The sequence below is a fragment of the Antedon bifida genome, chromosome 2, assembly GCF_963402885.1.
Source record: "Antedon bifida chromosome 2, ecAntBifi1.1, whole genome shotgun sequence".
NCBI classification, from domain to species: Eukaryota; Metazoa; Echinodermata; class Crinoidea; order Comatulida; family Antedonidae; genus Antedon; species Antedon bifida.
Window position 1 is genome coordinate 7,508,237 of NC_136227.1, and position 19,027 is coordinate 7,527,263.

Sequence of the window (19,027 nt, forward strand, 5' to 3'; positions counted from 1 at the left end):
AATAGGTCATACTATGTGCATGCAAGTGCAACCAATCAGAGCTCAGGGAATGAGCTATGATGCGTTCATGAGCACTCATGCGAATCGAAAAACTCAGCAGACACGCAATGAACATGAAAATCGCAGCTGCTCGCTCTTGTATTGCAAAGGGTAGCACTATTTTTTATGCGAAACGTTGAATGCGCCTAGTGGAAAATCGGCTTTAGCCTAGTTTTATAAAAACATTTACCTCCATAGCTGGATGATTACCGCCAAGCTGAAGCCATTCAACAGTCCAGCTATATCCCAGGCAGTCTCCAGACTTTTCTACATTTAGTGTTCCAGTATCAAGTGCATCCTCTAGAATTCTTTTCATTTGACTTGCAGTGGTTTCCATATCGATAACGCCTGAAGCAAAAGTAAAACATTGTTAGATTTGGCTTCTCACTGAAACAAAATGATTTAATTTGTCAATAAAGAATAACATAACATTATTATATGGCCAAGCCGGGTCAAGCGGGCCTAGCCGGGTCAAGGTGTCTTTGGGAACAATGACATCTTGCATAAACAGACCTCCATATTTCTGAACAATCTGTTAAATATGCAATTTTTATCGATTATTTTGGATATACCAAAACATCCCAATAGTACATACATTAAGCTATAATACTACTGGCAAATTCTGCAAACTTAATGAAAGATCAATTGCGCCATTGGTGTGTCATTTTTCACCTTTTGTTATTAACAAAATACACAATGTACATGGCCATAAAAAATGCCTGGCCTACCCATTTTATTATGTTTGAATGTATTTTTAAAAGTATATCACCCAGTTGGGACCTCTCCATAAATGTGTCACTGAGCTTTTTTTTCAGGGCTTATCAAGTATATCACACAGCTGATGCCAGCCACAATTTTATTACAAATATAGTATATAATTACATTTTTACACCTTAATATCTTCAAATAATTAAGGCTGATGAAAACGTATTTACCTGTTACTTTTCCTTTCCAAGAAATCTTAAAATTTCCAGTAACCGGTGGAGAGGCTGCAGTAACTCTTTCAATAGTAATCGTTTCACTGGCAGGCCATGAGGAGTCACTGAAAGTCACAGAGCTGCCGCTTGTAGACCCTTGATCTACTGTGGCATCCTTTATCCCTAGCAGAGGATAGTCAGTTCCACAGTCGGCTGAATAGAACTGAACTCTGAACTCACTAGGAGATTTCTCCACTGTCACGTTTGTGATCAAGTTGTCATTTGGTCTTGCGGGTTCTTCTGATCGATCATCTGAAAAACACAAATTCCAAAATAAATTTTTTTTTATTATTATTATTATTTTTTTTGTTTATTAATAATCCAAAGGAAAATTACTGAAAAAATGACATACAGTAGCTGCGGATATCAGTGTCTGGAATTCAATGAGATACAAATAAAATAAGCACTGAAAAAATGACAATGCTGTGGGTATCTGTGGCTGCATCTCAATGAGATAAAAATATAATAAGCACTGAAAAAATGACAATGCTGTGGGTATCTGGCTGGATCACAATGGAGATGCAAATATAATAAGCACTGCACAAATGACAATGTTATGGGTATCAGTGGCTGGATCTCAATGGAGATACAAATGAAGTAAGCACTGAACAAATGACAACGCTGTGGGTATCAGTCTGGACCCAAAATGGTAAAGTAAAACAACCAGAAAGAAAGTGCCAAGCTTTCAGATAACTTTAATCCCTTGTCAATAGAATTACTTTTATATTATTATGTATATTTCTTTATTCATAGAAATTGCTATAAAGAAGTCTCTTTGATGTTGTCTACAGACTGAACCCAAGTAGTGGTAGTAACTAGCATATATGATGATATATGCAGCCATATTCAATGATCCCTTTCTGTGACGACTTGTTTTGAGGTGGTTGTGTTGTAGTTTACTCTCAGTAATATAATAACTCTATGAACTCTCGGAAACAATGCTGTTTTATAGCTAGTTTCTATTCACCATTGTTCATGAGAAACAATGCTGTTTTATAGCTAGTTTCAATCCCTGTGAACTTGCTATTGTGATTACCTTTCACACCAGTCCCACCCTACAGTCCCACTTATATTCCAAGTTTCCTGGACTTTCTGAATTCTCTCTCACTTCTGAGTATATTGATTGAAACGTTGAGAAACTCAACAGTTCTTTTCAGAACTAGATACTTGGTGCACCAACTCTATACTTACATCTCACTTCTCGTTTTGCTATTTCAAACATATCAATGTAGAATTCATCTGCACCATCTTCTTTATATAATGTTATCCTTTCAATTTCAAAATGTGTTCCCTCTGTGGCTGAGTTTCCAATCCACCCATCGTTATTGATATACTCCACTACTTGAATACATGTATGCTGCCAGCTATTTTAAACAATAAAGAATGGGTAAATAACCAGCTCCTATGAAATGATCAGAGGAGGATCCAGGATTTTTAAATAGTGTAGGGGGCTGAATTTAGATAAATGACACCCCTAGATAATTGTAAATGGTATACTCGCACATCAAATTCAGATTAAAATGGCCTGGAAACTCCCATGTATTGCTTGCATAGCAAACAGCAATACGATTGTACTTTTTCTGCTGGTAAACACAGTGATGTAACATTTTTTGCATATGTTAGAGATGCATGTGTTGTGACACAGAGTCAACGGTGTTGTTTTTTGTTAAATGTGTAGTCAGTATTCTATTTTTTTTTAAGAGGTAAGAAGATATGGCTGTTAAATTTTAGGTGGGGCTAAAGCATATTTAACCCCCACCCAAATCCACGCACTGTAAGTGCAATAACAAATTTTCAAATCAAATTAGCTTAATAATTATCTCTTTGAAGTTAAATGATATGATCTTTTCCTACCTGGTAGTGCTGCTGATGCCATCAATATAATAATCCCTATTGTCACTTCTTCTGCTTCCATCATAGTCCCAATTAACTCTGAAGCGTATTTTGTTTGAAATTCCACCCTTATATGCGAAACAAATCTAAAAAAAAGTCATTTAATAAATTATTTTAAACTGTAAATTGTTTTTATCTAATTTATTATTTGTGTGTTCTGGATATATTGTTGAAAAAGCATGCCTTCGGTGACAGAAGGGCCTCTAATATAGCATTTTGTACTGTCTCTTACCCATGGATATGCATCAACACGGAAGGGCTCTAGGTCTTCACCACTGGGATCTTCATTCCTTCCCTCACGGAACACGTAGCCAGGAGACCTCAGAGAAACATGGCCACAATACGGCTCTGTATCTCTTACAAGGTCGCCGGTATGGTATGCAGGAGTTTCTTCGTAGTCTACTGCGTAATATGTATTGCCACCTTCAGTCCGGGTACACTTGACAGCAGCCATTTTCAAGATAGCATTTCGAACATCTTCTGCAGACGATGAACTGGATAGAGCATCACTGTCAACACCATCAAGGGTCAATACAAAATTATTGATGGCGGTGGAATTTCCCACGTCAAACTTTATTGCCTGATGAAAAAATATAAGAAAACGCATTCGATTTTGGATGGGCTTAATGTGATCTAGCATATGTTTGGTACAAATAAAAAAAAGCCTAGTCTAGACTATCAAACTAGCTGAGCAGCAGGTGTTGTGAAGACGAAACCTTGAGATGTGATTTGATTTGCCGCTCCAGTGTATGTTGGAGCTGGAGCAGGTTTGAAAAGCACTTTACGTGGGTTGGAAATGTGCCAAAGCTGAACCAATACAAATTATTTACACAATTATATTATTTTTTTTGCTGATACTAAAACTCCTTGCCTAAACTTAAACTTTGTTTTGCTTGTTGTAAAATATGTACTCACCTGCACTTCTGGCTGTACAACAGAGCTAATATCAATAACTTGTTTCTCATCTGAAGCGCCACCAAGATCCGAATGGTTATATGGAAGATTGTACATAAGCAAGCCGACACGTAAATGATCTCCTCCACCTCCTTCCCTCTGAATGGCTTTCACATAATAACGGTTTCCACCAACCAGATTTAGCAGTTCTGAGATTTGTTCTGGATACTTATAGTAGTTGGAGGACCAACCAGAAACATAAGCTATCTTGGTCTAAATTAAAAACAAATAACAATAATCAAACATGTATATACAGTAGCGTCAATTAAAAACCATCAAAGGTACATTGTATCCTGAAATTTGCTATAAATAAATAAGTTTTTAAATTAATTTTAATTGAACCAAAAGTGGGAAGTCTTTCAGCAACAGCGAAGCCATTACATGCATGTTTATAAATAAATGCACTTAAATAAATTCCTGTAATTTGATTGGACGATTGTGGGTCACGCGGCATGCTTTTTACAAAAACTGAAATACTAAAGACATCTATTAACAGGCAAGATTACAATATTGCAACAACAGACATCAGATTTTAATTTTAATGAATGTTTTATTTTCACGCAATGAAATAAATAATTTAATTTGGTAGAAGATTTTTTTTATTTTCACTTGGCTTTGCCTCATGAAAATATAACCTTTCATATTTCACATCATGAAATTATTTGTACTATTATTGCACACATACTCGTAGAAAAGAATCCCCAAAAAATCCTAAGGTATAAGTTTTGGTTGCCTCCAAAATTAGGTGGAAATATTCAATAGTAGTATAAAAGCTCTGTCTACTCTATCAAACTAGTTTGACAAAAAAAAGTGTGATGTGCCCAAATATGGTAGTGATATTCTCAAATTTGGTAGTGATATTCCCAAATATGGTAGTGATATGACATCATCATTTCCATATAATATGGGCACATTTTTTTGTCACAAGTTTGATAGATAGACAGAGCTTAAAATTAAATTAAAAAGTATATATTCTTTACCAAGTTGTCTGGGTTTTCCGACATGCTGAAAAGCAGCTGGGATTGGTCATCACCGTCAACTAACAATCTAAACTCGCCGGTGTAAGGGGCAACAAAGTAACCTGTGTAACGGGTATAATAATAATCCGTCTCGCCAAACGAAGGTACTTCAGGAGAACTGAACTCGTCAATGATCTCACTGAAATAGTCGCTTGCTGTAGTGCTGAAATTTGCATTTGAGAAATCCCTGTAACATAAGATAATATGGTTAATCATTTACTTCAATAAATCTTTAAAATGGGGCAGATTTTTTTATCATATTTAAATTTAATTCATTTTCAGTATATCAACAGAAAGTTTAGAATTTGTTCTTTTCTTTTGTGTAAATTTATAATATAAAATATAAATGTTAAACAATTAGCAAAAAGGCCAAAAATAGTGTAATATATATATTCATTTTTTGCGCCTCAAGCTGAGAAACGTTACTCAAATAAGTATGTCAATTTATAAATATATAAGAAACAGATAAGAAACACCTAAAACAATTAGCAAAAACTCTAAAAATAGTGTATTTTCATTTTTTGCGCTTCAAACTGGGAAACTTTACTGAAATAAAGTCACAAAGTTAAGATGAGCCACACTGAAACATAAAAAAAAGATGGAAAAAAGACGTACGCATGTACGTTAGTTTTATTCCAGACTTCTCTGAACATTCCTCTATTTCCAGGATATGTTGTCTGGTTAGCAGGCTGCGGCCCAGTTCTACATTTGATTACAGTGTCTGTTACTTCCAGTACTTCACAAGCTATGCCTCCAACTTTGACATCAACTTGTTCAATATTTCCCCCGAAATAATTTCCCTCTATCGTGAGTATTGTACCGCCCGCTAGGCTCCCAGTGTTCGGCGATACGCTGGTAACATCTAGAAAATGAGAAAATTATCATTTTATGACAATAAAAATGATGATGTTTAAATGAGACGACGACTACCAATTTAATTTGAAAAAAAAATTCTGATTGTGTTGGTGGGGGGAGACAATCAATGCAGGTTTTAACATTCATATAGTGCTAATCAAAAAAAAAAAAGATCGCTGACCCTTGATCCTTAAATTTGCTAAATAAATTAATTTTTAAATTAATTTCAAATGAATTAAAAGTTGGTGAAAGTTTGAGTTTAGTTCTAAAGAGAGGACACAACAATGGAAAGGTGTGATTACCGTAAGTCAAATACAATTTAATGACATTTAAGAACATACTTAGTATCTAAACTTACCAGTGTGTAATTGAAACAAATAAATATCTCCGGTGTAACTAACGGTGAGGGCGTCCTTGTACGTGTAAGAATGTCCATATTCTGAAGTCACTAAGAAGGAGGTCTTCTTGGAATCTGCAAGTTACAATACAAAAACATAATAATAAATTATTTATTTATTTCGGTATAAAAATATAATACAAAACGCAGCAAAAGCTGAAAGCATTGTATGTACATACTAAAAATATAAAACATTATGTGCAACACACACAAAGAAAATCAATAAACATAAATAAACAATAACCTTTAATTAAAAGGCCAAGTGCAGGTAAAAAATTTCTATCGATCATACATTCCAATAATTATCGATCTATAGTTTTCCCTATGTTTCATAATTTTGTGGATTTTATTTGTGTTACAGATATTGTGTTGAAAATAAGCATTTTCTTTTCAGTTCACATACACAGTAAAATCCTATTCTTGTAGTGGGAGGTTGTGAATAGGGAGGCATTTTTCAAATATTATGAAAAATAAACGGTGTGGTAAAAAGGTAATATACATTGAATTTTACATTTCTGGTGTTTTTATTCATTTTTTCAATTTCTAGGAAGTCACCAGATATGGTTACATTGGGGTTTAAACTACCTAACTACTGAAAAAAGCCTGCTTTTCATAGCAGAATTATACCAATTAACCATTTTAAGGGAAATTTTTTTTTTTTTTGATTGCGATTTCTGTTACACATATTTGATTTTTATGTACATTTAACCATGGCTGTGCTTTAAGTCATAATTTTAGTAACAACAAGATCTTATTTGTTTTTATTACGTTAAATATTATTATTGGATAAAAAAATATATACTTACCAACTACAGTACTGTTTGGTTTACAGTAGAAGCTTCCCCAGCCATTTGATGCTTTGTCAATTCCATATCTGCAACAACATTATATTTTTAAATATTAAGCTTTAGTTTTGACTAAAAAAGTTTGATGTGCCCAAATATGGTAGTGATATGCCCTAATATGGTAGTGATATTGCAACCTCATGTCCATATATGGACACATCACATTTTGATAGTGTAGACGGGCTTTAAGTATAGAGATGTGAATTGCACTTTTACATCAGGCAATACATATATACTTTTTAAAAAAAAAAAAAACATTAAATGTATTAATAAAAATATAATGCTTACACGGTACCGGAGGTCTGATTAATAAGGTCACAAATACTAGCATCCATGAACACTCTGGAAAAAAAAACAATAAAGTGACATTATTCACATTTTAAGCTCTCTGTGTGATGTAACCAAATATGGTAGTGAAATGCTTATAATATGGTAGTGATGACATCACATGTCCATATGGCCACATCACATTGTTTTTTTCATATAAAGTTTGATAGTGCAAACAGCTTTTAATATAAGTAACTTGACATATTTGATTTGGAATCCTTTACTCAACGTAAGGAATACTAAATGTTAAAGTCCGAAAAGCTTCTCTAATCACCATTTCCCAAGTTTTTTTTTGGTTTTTTTGCAAGTAATTATAAATTTTTTTTTTCTACACTATCAAACTAGATTGACAAAAAAGTGTGATGTGCTCAAATATGGTAGTGATATGGCATCATCATGTCCATATATGGACACATCACATTTTTTCGTCCCATAAGTTTGATAGTGTAAACAGGGCTTTACAATAAAGTTTACTAACCTTTTGAGCTCAATATTTGTGTTTGATTCTTCATACTCTTCTGATTGTGTTTGGACGTCAGTAACCACGTCGGATACAATGTATCCATCAACCCTCACTGGACTATCTGTAATTATAATAAATCCATCATGAATGCAACTTAAATATACTTTTTCAAATGAAAAACTACTAGTACTAACCTACTGTAGGTCAGGCCTAATTTAATCTAAGATGAGTGGTGATCAGGTCAAATAGGAAGGAAAACTCAAGGAAAGCCAAATTGAATTGTGGCCGGAGTGCATGGCATATAACATCGCACCAAACTAACCGGAGAGTGTATGTATAGTAGGGCTAGTTCTAGAAGCTAGGCTAGTAAACTAATACTACTATCTAGGCTAGCCCTAGCTAGTTAACCTAGTACTACCTAGTGGTACTAAATAACTAAAAAGAGTAGTCTAGGCATAGGCCTAGTAGTATGTCTTACTCTCTTCTATCTAGGCCTAGCCTAGGCTACTAGTGCTACTGTAGTGAAGTGAGTGGCGTGTTGCTGTTGTTGTTGAATGTTGACTTGAATTTTTCAGTGCTGCTCTTGCAGCTCTAAGGGCTAGCTAGGGCCTAGTATCGCCTGAAACAACATCTACATATTTCGTTAGGCCTACATGGTATCTGGGATCAATATCTAGGCCCTAGTATCTTTTAATTATAGGCTTAGGCTAGGCCTAGGCATCATCATGTGCTCGTTCTTTTAAACACGCCGCCCGAAAAATTATATAAACAAAACGTCGTCACGCTTGACTTGACATGTCGTATATGAAACGCCAAAATTGCCTTTAAACCAACGTTTCAGTAAAGCGTGGTTCCCACTAGCGACGCAACGCAAGGACGTAACGCAACGCAAGTGAATTGACCAATCAAAAGCGATGGCTTATTCGCTTGTGATTGCTAACTGTCTATAACTTCGCTTGTCATTGGTTAAAACGCTTGCGTTGCGTTTACGTCCTTGCGTTACGTTCTAGTGGGAACCAAGCTTATACAGTACACTCATTTAATCGATTTGCTTCGACGAAGGTCTCTATATCCAACCAATCATAGACAAACCTTTGTCTCATGATCCGACTATTATGGCGGCCGTGTTTCCGCAGCCATAACGATGATTTTTTTTATCGGATAATAAAATATCGGTTCATTTTTGGCTGCGGAAACATGGCCTATGAAACTAAATTTGATGATCTGATTGACGTACGTACCTGGAGTGCCTGCTCTTGGGTAGACTTTCGATATTTTTGGTGTTTTGTCATCACGATACTAAAAAATTAAACAGAGAGAGTAATATTATATTGAGTAGAGCCTTCAATATCAAAATATCGTTTATTTCACGGGTATATGTCCTCTAATGGGATTTTCTCAAATTAGGAATAATTCTATATTGTTTGTACGTTTCCCACTAATTACAGATCTCGCCCTCTTATCTTTTATAAATTAAATACTGAAATGAATATTAATTAATAAATTAACAATATCTCTCCACACCCACACAATCAAAATTGGACATCTGTAACTCATTATGAAGTAGGCTAATTAAATGTATTCAGAGAGCAGTCATGCAATTTTTGTTGGTACATAAGTTGGGGACTCTGTGAAAGATATCCGAATTACTTTCTAAATATAACTTAAGCTAACCATTTAGATTATCTTTCTCTCCCCACAAAGAAAAACGAAGTTGCTCATGGGATTCGAACCCCATACATCGACAAAAAAAGCGTTTCGGCATTAGTGAATTGTAGTTAGATCAATTCTTACGTCACAACTAATGGATATGAGTAATGAATATTCATGTTTATTTTGTGACGGTCCCCAAATATGATGTACGAAAAGAAATATCGCGAGCGGTATAGCGCAGTCGGCTAAAATGGTGTGGTAGTCTAAGTCACTGTGGTGTGCGCTGAATCTTTGGTGCACGGTTCGAATCGAATCGCAGTTCTCTTCCATGCCAACTTGCGGGTTGGAATACATGTACATTATAACGCGCCGTCTTTCGGATAAGACGTTAAGCCGTTGGTCCCATGTGCACGTTAAAGAACCAGTACACTTTTAAAAAGCGGATCATCTAGTGTACTGAACATTGCCCACCACTAGAAGGACCCAACGGGGAAACAAGTCTATCCTTGGTGTGTAACATAAAAAACACAACAATAATTCAACCAATAATATTGCAATATCAGTAATTAGGGTATGGTATTCAATTTTTATATAAACAGTTTACGTTCAGAATTTCCCATTACTGTCATTGATTTTTAAACAATATCTGCTACTTTTCTATGCTAGGCCCATACCAATATTATTATTGTAGATCATTTGTTTAAATAAAGGCCTAATTGTCATTGTGTTACCATAAAAATATAATACAAAACAAATATAATCACAATAATTAATGCTTACTTGTGTTTGTAACTATGGCATATAGAACAATGCAAAATATTATCATAAAAAAGCAATAAATTATAAATATTTGTAACTATGGCATTGAAACAAACATATGATTTGTTTTGTGGTTGTTTTCTGTTTTCTATGACAACTGTTAATCCACAACAGGAAATTTCCTAAAATAATCATTGTAACAATATTTAATGGAAAGAGTCATTCCAGTTGACCAACCAAACGATGAGACAAACAAAAGATAAGGCAGATTATCGATTTCAAACCTGAGTCAAAAACAAGTGTGTCGAACTACTAATTCATAATTTCCAGGGAGGTTGTCAAAACAAGGTCATTTTATTATATAACCTTCATTAGTATACGTTAAATAAAGGCTTTAGAAATTTAAAAATAGAAAATAACTCTAAAGCGCAAATAATGTATAAAATTCTTCTATATAGGGAGTGAATTTGGTTTTGTTTGATATGCAGATGAACTCTGATACTATGTGGTTCCAACCATCCAGACATATTTTTGTCGTTGAACGACAAAAGATCGGATTAAAACGTAACGGAAAACGTACAGTAATACAAGCAAATTAAAGCGTGGTTCCGACTAGCGACGCAACGTAACGCAATCTACGCAACGTAAGCAAATGCCCTTCTAATAATTGTGTTTGCCCCCGCCTGCTTGAAATCAAACCTGCGATGTTTGCAGCACTATTATGTCGTCGGTTCCCACTTTTCCTGAAAAAATTAGCGTTACCAGAAATGTCCGGGTAAAATTCTAATGCTCTTGGACTATTGTGAGTACGCAATTGCGTCAATACGCTTCTGCGTTGCGTTCTAGTGGAAACCACGCTAAAACCAATCACTGGTGACGCTTATTGCGTGATCATCTGAATTGAGCTATCGGCGTGTTGGTCAATTTTATTGCGTTGCGCTTACAGTGTATTATATTGATACCTTTCAAAAAAAATTAATACAACCTGGATCTGCATGACAATATTAATATCTATGTTGCGCTAAGTACATCTTTACGTTACGTCTTTAAACGTGGTTCCTACTAGCGACGGAACGTAACGCAAACTACGCAACGTATGAAAATCAAATCTGCGATATTTGCAGCATTGTTGCGTCGTCGGTTCTCACTTGTGATTACGCAATACAGCACTTTGCGTCAAAACGTCGCTGCGTTGCGTTACGTTTAGTCGCTAGTGGGAACCACGCTTATGTGGAGAAGAACAAGATTAAGCATGCTTAACGCCTGGTTCCCACTAGGACGCAACGCAAGGACGTAGAGACGCAATTCAATCTAGTTGACCACGACAAAAGTTCGAATAGTCCATCGCTAATACTTGGTTCCCACTAGAGACGCAACACGAGGATGTAACGCAACGCAAGTGATTTGACCAATCACAAGCGATGGATTATTCGAACTGTCGCTTGTCATTTCCGATTTCAGAAATCGACCGGCGTCCAAAGAGATTATTGTCACATAATCCAAAGTGTTTCAATAATCAGAAAAAAAACTTGGTAAAAACACAATCCCTCCATTATTGTTTGTGCAATCGTATTATATACCGGCCTATATTTATTATTTATTAAATTCGTTGCCATGGTATTATAGATACACAATTCTATGAATAAATATATATTAATTGAATATCAATTGAATGCATGCACTTAACTGTCAAAATTCAAGACAATGGCTTCGGTCGAGGTTGTTAATCAATTGTGTGGTTTTTGAAAGAAATTTTTCCAGACTTTAGCTCAACCGCGTCTGCACAAATACGACTAATCAAGAGTTGTCAAATGACGTCATGGTAGCTTAGCAACTGAAAACATTGCAGTGGTTAAGTATTATATTATGAGATTATTCAACAGGGTAAACGTACTGTATATCCAACTGGAAAATAAAAATCTACCACTAAACGTCAGAAACCCGAAAATATTTTTTTTGTTTTAATTGTGGATCGGCCTAATAGTTCACGAATGGTTAACGTATGCCTACACTGGAAAATAAAAAACTACCACACTAAACGTCAGAAACCCGAAAATATTGTTTTTGTTTTAATTGTGGATCGGCCTAATAGTTCACGAATGGTTAACGTATGCCTACAATGGAAAATAAAAAACTACAACTACCACTAAACGTCAGAAACCCGAAAATATTTTTATTTTTTTCGGTTCACGAATCATTCGGGTAGTCAACTAAAAATATTTCGTAACCTCATTTTTTAATTCCTTTCAAAGTGAACAAAAATAGTTGCATTGTCACCATTCGTATTATTATTTGTTATATACAAGTTTTGACTCAGAAACGAAATTTTAGAAGCTCTCACTGCTTTTGAATAAAAAATAATAATTATTAGGCCTATGTTTAAAACAGTCTTGCCCCATCGATTCCCGGAAGTTTAACAACAGTGAGAGGTTAGGCTATTTAGTTGGGTCTCAAAGGTGTCCCCTTTATAGAGTTTACTCTTGTTTCCATCTCACACGTGATAATAAGACGAGTTCTTAAGGCCAATGTACACAGACTAGCGGTAACCGTGAGCGGTAAACGGAAAATAAAAGTATAGAATCTATGTTATTTCTTATTATATGACCATTTACACAAAACGCGGAGTGGATTGAGCGGAAAGCCGCTCAGGATACCGATTGTTAGCCTACGAGGGACAAGTTTTCCGCCTATCTGTTACTGCTCGTTTTTACATTTGATTTTATGTATTGTGACGTGTCTTTTTTATGTTCAGTGCGTAATGTTTGTTCCAGTTCAAAAGTATCATACGTATGAAACGCCATGTGTTATCTTTTTACTAATAATCAGTCGACGCTATAGAACATCAACTGTTTTTAACTTATCTATATATACAGGTTTTCCAATCCTTTCCAATTCACCTCAAGATTTTAGTTTTGGAGTAACCAGGAATATGTCTCGACAATCAGAATATAAAAAGATTAGGTCTACCTGAAATTTGCAAGAGCCATAGTTACACTGGTATCCTTCAGCTCCATCGACGAGGACGTATATCGTATAATCTCCAGGGATGGCAGGCCTTAAAAGAAATGAAAATACAAAAATAGTAGGCCTAGGCCTAATAGAAAAGGTTTGAATCCCCTTTTTTATTCTGTAAAGAAACTGTCAAACTATTTTGACAAACAAAGTATGATGTTTGAATATAGTAGTGATATCCCCAAATATGGTAGTGATATGACATCATCATGTCCATATATGGGCACATCACATTTTTTTGTCACATAAAGTTTGATAGTGTAGACAGAGCTTAAGTCACTTTGAGAGTTAAGGCTTACAATCTTACAGTGCGTGCTATTTTCACCAAGGAAGATTGATTTAAACACACGTAAGTACGTAAGTATTCGGTTGCCACTTTGTGCTACAGTATGTTCACACGGTCTCTTCTCTGGCGTAGTTAAATTGAAGTTGAACTTGGCCTGCGTTCATACGCAAATTAAATCCGATACACCCGGTTGTAAATCAGATGGGAATGTATTTCAATCACTTGTCTGGAGTTACATTCTGAAACGTAGGCCTATCGAAGTTAAAGTTGCAGCGTCGGTCGGTCTGTCGGTCGTCGCAATGGAAAGCTTTCTAATAATACAGTGTTTCTTCCTTTATAAGGGTAGAACATAATTATTTCAAAGTATTTTTATCGAAATTACTAATATTTAAAAGACATTTCTTAAATTCCATACGCGTGTGACTGTCTGGTCACTTTGTTTGTTTTGGCGGTAGCTACGATAAACTTTCCATAAAAAACACTCAAATGGGATGTACAAGCACCTTAGTTGAAGGTTTGCAAATATTATTAAATCTTTTACCATACTCAACGTTTTATGTGTTTGTATAGTGCACACTGTGGTCACAACATGCAGGACCAGGTTCAATACTGATTGATGGTGGGTATTAATAATTAATTGCATTTTCTATGTTTTAACACGAGATCGAAGCCGTTTTACCCCGTGAAGATAAAAAGTAAATTGTTTAATTTGTACACTTCCCTGTGATTTACCTTGGGTTCTTCTCGTTTTATACAGTTGTGATAATATAATTAAAACTTATAGTCTGCAATTTAATTTCACTATTGAACTATTTTACTATTACATAATATACATTACAAATGTAATAAATAACCATACATCTAACAGCAATAATACCGTAAACAGTTTACTTATTTGTTTAGATAATTTTTTTTTAGATGCGGAGCTGTGCAACGCGTTTTTGCAATCATTTTATTTCTTGTTTTAGATTTTGTGAGCTAAAGTATTATACATATGAAACGCAGAATGTGCCAAAATATTTATCGTTTTACTAATATTACGGTCTGGAACCTAGAGTTTACCGTGTCAACGTACATATTTCATCTGCACTTACTGACTTAATTTCCATCCAATATTAGGCCTATTCAAAACTAGGCAGATAGAATGTGCATGGTCATAATATGTTTCTCAGAGACCAACTGCTGTAGTAGTCGCATGGCGGGAAACGAAAGATTATTATGTAAATGTAACCTGCCATAATTACATAAAGCTCTTACCTGGTTTCACATATAATTTTTGTGGTTGTAGTTTTGTACGCTATGACGTCACACTGCACGAGACTAGTTGACGAATTCAAGTACACCAAATTGCCTTTGTGTTCATTTCCTTCCCCGAAATTGAAAGGGTCCTCGCTGAAACCTGCCAAAATTAAGTGAAAGTCAATTGGTCATTTGTACCTTCTCATGCCATGTGGGTAGGGATGGATTTAAGATTAAAGCCAAAAGCTTGTTTTTCAATAAAAAAAAAATCCCGCCGCAACGCAATAATGAAACGTAAGAAAATACCCTTCTATCAATTTCGCATCCCCTCTTACAAGTTGAATCATCACTGTTGCGACGTATTAGGCCTACAAAGCAGAAAACGGTGTTGAATATACGTCTACGGCTCCGCATGTTTTACGTCGTTGGTTCCCACTTGTGACACGCAAGATTGTTCTTACGGCACTTACGACTTTATGGAATTCTAGTTAGGTGCTGCCTGTTTATGTGGATCCCTGTGCATCCAGGTTTAGATAGACCTACGCACGCTTAAGCTATACGTTCACATTGAGCCCGGATTCCGATCCGGTGGCCAGAAAAATCGTGAAAATGGGTGTAACAAACGTAACTCCTGGAGTTTTCTCGGGCCTCCAGACAAATCCTGGCTCAGTAACCGTTTCCACTAGAGACGCAGAGCGAAAGGACGAGACGCAACGCAAGCGAGTTGACCAATTACAGTTCGAATAATCCATCGCAGTATTCTCGTAAATTAGAAATCAAACCGTAGGCCTACTTACCAATCCCGTTGATGGTTATTTCCGTGCCACCTTCCAAGCTACCACGTCTTGGTGTGATATCATACAATCGTACAGCAAGCCCTATGCAATTAGGAGAACAAAACACTGAAGAAATACATTTCTGGAGAATATAGGCCTATGTAATTAATTACTAGTTTATATCACTAAAGTTAAAATTAAGTTACTCACTTCCGTAGAAAAAAAAGGCATAACAAAAATAATGTTTTCACTTCAGAAAAGACACAATAAATAGGTAGACTATTTTTTTGCCTTAAATTATATTTTCTGGTAATTTTTTTTTCTATCCAATTTTTTTATCAAAGTGAATAACAATTATGTGACAATAAAAGGGCATATTCAACAACAAAAATTGTGAACACTATTTTTTCAGAGGGACAATAATATCTTTAAGAAGAAGATGCACTGTATTAAAAGTATTATAAACAAAATTTGTAAGTTTGGTGATCTGATAATAATAGCCTTAATAGATAATTTCAGATTTATTTAAATATTTTTTGTTGTTGATAAAAACATGTTGGCAATAAATATTAATAATAATTATCATTACAATGTGAAGAACATCTTTTATTCACTGTGGTAAAAATCGATAAAAATGCATATGTAACGTAATGAAAGAACTACTTACCTAGATAGGCAGTTAAGAAAATAATAGCGACTCGCAACATAGTCGTTATACCCTCCCCCAGCATTGACAATTGACACTTGTTTTCCAAGTATAATTTCAACAAAAATCACGTAAAATAAAAATAAAAGGCAGTTCTGCGGCCAGCGTAACGATTGAGTCTACAAATGCCGTCAAACAAATTGGAATGACTGCTTTCTTCGATCCCAGTAGTCAGTCTATAAGCGGAACTGCTGATCTGCCGATTTAGACATTGTGCGCATGACCGTTAACGGGTGAATAGCTTTTAGAAGATCGCTTTATGTGCATGACCGGGTGATAAATTCCCTTGCTTTTATTGTTTCTTTATAAAAAAAAATTTATGTTTATTAATATTCTGTTGCTTAGGGCGGATTTCGACCCGGATTTTAATATTGAAACGTGCAATTATTCCCGTAAGTGGGTAAAAGTCAAACTTCTGACACCCACACAATAAACATGCCATAGCAAAAAAGGTCCTCTCTCATTTGCACAAGTTGTTTACGTTTCTACGCCAAATACAAGCATGAAAACGCTTATTGTTATACTAGCCAATGTCAAAATTGTCAAATAATATATATATTTTAATTTTCCACTATATAGATTTGTCTGAAATCAACTGAAGAAATGCTATAGTGTAGTCTTTATCTTGGTTCTCACTTGGGATGTAACACAAGGACGTAAGCGAAACGCAAGGACGCTGACCAATTGCAAGCGACAGTTCGAATAATCCATCGTTTTTTATTGTTCGAATTACTTACGTTGCGCTTCTTACGTCCTTGCATTGTGTCCTATAGTAGGATAGACGCTTTAACCCCCTTGAAGACCTATAGATAATATGTAAGTTATAATACTTGAAATTAGATAACTTGAACATTGGTATCTTGACCCTTGATAGCTTGACCCCATGGTATCCTGATCCTTGATAGCTTGACCATTGATACCCTGACCCTTGATAAAATTGACCTTTTTTTCCAGGGGAATGTGTCTTCAGTCTTTTTAAAAGATGCCACAGAAGGTGCAGATACAACGTCAGGTGAGCGATTGACAAAATATTCTCCAACGTTGGCACCGTTTGAACTTTTTGGAATGTTTTGAAATGACCTCTTAATCGGGCACGTGACGTTGGGTATACATGGAATGCATGAACATGCAAGATGTCTGTAGAAATCGTTAACATTATTTATAGGCCTATAATAAACTAAATGAGTTTTTAGTTATATTATAGAATTTCAAATCGATGTACTCGAAGTGCCAGTGAGAGGAAATGTTCGTCCCTTTTCATAAAACAGAAACTTTCAGGAACAGTTTTATTTACAGAGCACCAACCTCTGAATATGCTACCCTCCAAACTGAGAAATGCGGTGTCAAGAAATAATTGTCTGTCTGTGATAAAGTCTGTTCTAAAAAAGTATTTGACGCCGAAAGAAAAATCACTACGGTACGTATTGTATATTTTTAGTCGCGTGCAACGTGACTCTACAGCCCACTATGTCGGTTGGTCGGTCGGTCGGTCGGTTGATCGGTAAACACTAACTTGAGGACGCGACTGCAGCCATGTAGGCCTATATGGCCTTGTTGTATAGTTGTAAAGTATATTTTTGTATAGGTTGTTTTATATAATGAGGGCGCCTTGTTTGTCAGCATAATGCTGTTTAGGATTACCGTATAAGATTTAATGAAAATAAAATAAAAATATGATATATAATCTGAATTAAATTTAATACGATACGATAGTATTTATTGTCATTTTTACAACTAGGTACAAATGAAATTTGGTCGATTGATTTACATTTGATATTCATAGGCCTACAATATACAAATGAAAGCAAAAAACAACAAGAAATTAAAGATATCGAACAAACTTGCTATTAAACAAAATTATTGTCGGTAACGTTTAGTGTTTTAATACAGCCTAAACTTGTTATCAATTTTAGGCTAATACTAGCATGAAACTATATTTTAGGTTATACTAAGTATATTGAATATCTTTCAACTTTTGACTCTCCAGGCAAATTGATAAAGAGTGTACAATGAACAATTTATACAATCAAAACACAATAAAATATTTAATTAGAAACTTTTCTCTTGTTGTTATACGCTTGATTGATAAAATCGACCAAGAACAAAATAAACATGTATTGGACGATTGAGTTATTACAAATAATATGCCTAGTCTCGAATTAATATTATACGATATTGGATTTCTTAGTGTAGAAAACGCCTCGATACCTTACATGAAGAAATAATATTAGCGGGGGTAAACATAATTGAAAATCAATAAATTGACTAACACTTTATTGGTTGTGGTGAGAAATTATAGTTTGATGAATTGCTGTATCTAAATATGTACGGTATTTTACCATGGTTTTACACATGTATCATAGACCTTAAGGCCCATTTACACTAGGACGATAACGATCGACGATAAATATATAAGCATGCATTTTTATTACATAAAACAAAAAGAAATTAGAAAGGTTTTTGTTCTATAGAATAATAATTTATGCTGTCTTTGATAAAAATAATATTTTTAAAATTCCAATCAAATTACGTCATGATAATAAAAACAATAAAATCCTTGTAATGTCACGATATTTATTATTGCTCTTACTAATCATGACGTCATTTGATTGGACGTGTGAAAATAACATTTTCATCAAGGAAGCATAGATGGTTATTCTATAGTTCTAGAATGAAAAGTTGTTATATTTTTTTTGTTTTCTGTATGAAAAATGCATATTTGTCTATTTATCGTCGATCGTTATCGTCCTAGTGTAAATGGGCCATTAAGCTTCCTTTTGTACATTCTAATCGGTAGCTTACGTGTGTCGTTTTTAGTCGCGTGCAA

At 34.9% G+C, this 19,027-nt stretch overlaps 1 protein-coding gene across 1 annotated transcript in view; it reads right to left on the reverse strand.

Moving 5' to 3' along the window:
* Nucleotides 1-16,403, reverse strand: part of LOC144836048 (fibrocystin-L-like) — a 47,382-nt gene extending 30,979 nt beyond the window's left edge. Inside the window, exons 1-17 of the mRNA XM_078691220.1 lie at nt 16,162-16,403; nt 15,516-15,596; nt 14,737-14,878; nt 13,149-13,236; nt 9,011-9,068; nt 7,785-7,890; nt 7,268-7,321; nt 6,941-7,008; nt 6,096-6,209; nt 5,498-5,744; nt 4,844-5,069; nt 3,825-4,076; nt 3,142-3,489; nt 2,871-2,995; nt 2,208-2,380; nt 975-1,268; nt 230-387 (exon numbers count right to left, since the gene is read on the reverse strand). Of these exons, the coding sequence (XP_078547346.1) occupies nt 230-387; nt 975-1,268; nt 2,208-2,380; nt 2,871-2,995; nt 3,142-3,489; nt 3,825-4,076; nt 4,844-5,069; nt 5,498-5,744; nt 6,096-6,209; nt 6,941-7,008; nt 7,268-7,321; nt 7,785-7,890; nt 9,011-9,068; nt 13,149-13,236; nt 14,737-14,878; nt 15,516-15,596; nt 16,162-16,225 (2,598 nt within the window). The 5' untranslated portion in view covers nt 16,226-16,403. The remainder of the gene's footprint in view (nt 1-229; nt 388-974; nt 1,269-2,207; nt 2,381-2,870; nt 2,996-3,141; nt 3,490-3,824; nt 4,077-4,843; nt 5,070-5,497; nt 5,745-6,095; nt 6,210-6,940; nt 7,009-7,267; nt 7,322-7,784; nt 7,891-9,010; nt 9,069-13,148; nt 13,237-14,736; nt 14,879-15,515; nt 15,597-16,161) is intronic.
* Nucleotides 16,404-19,027: the final 2,624 nt, after the last annotated feature.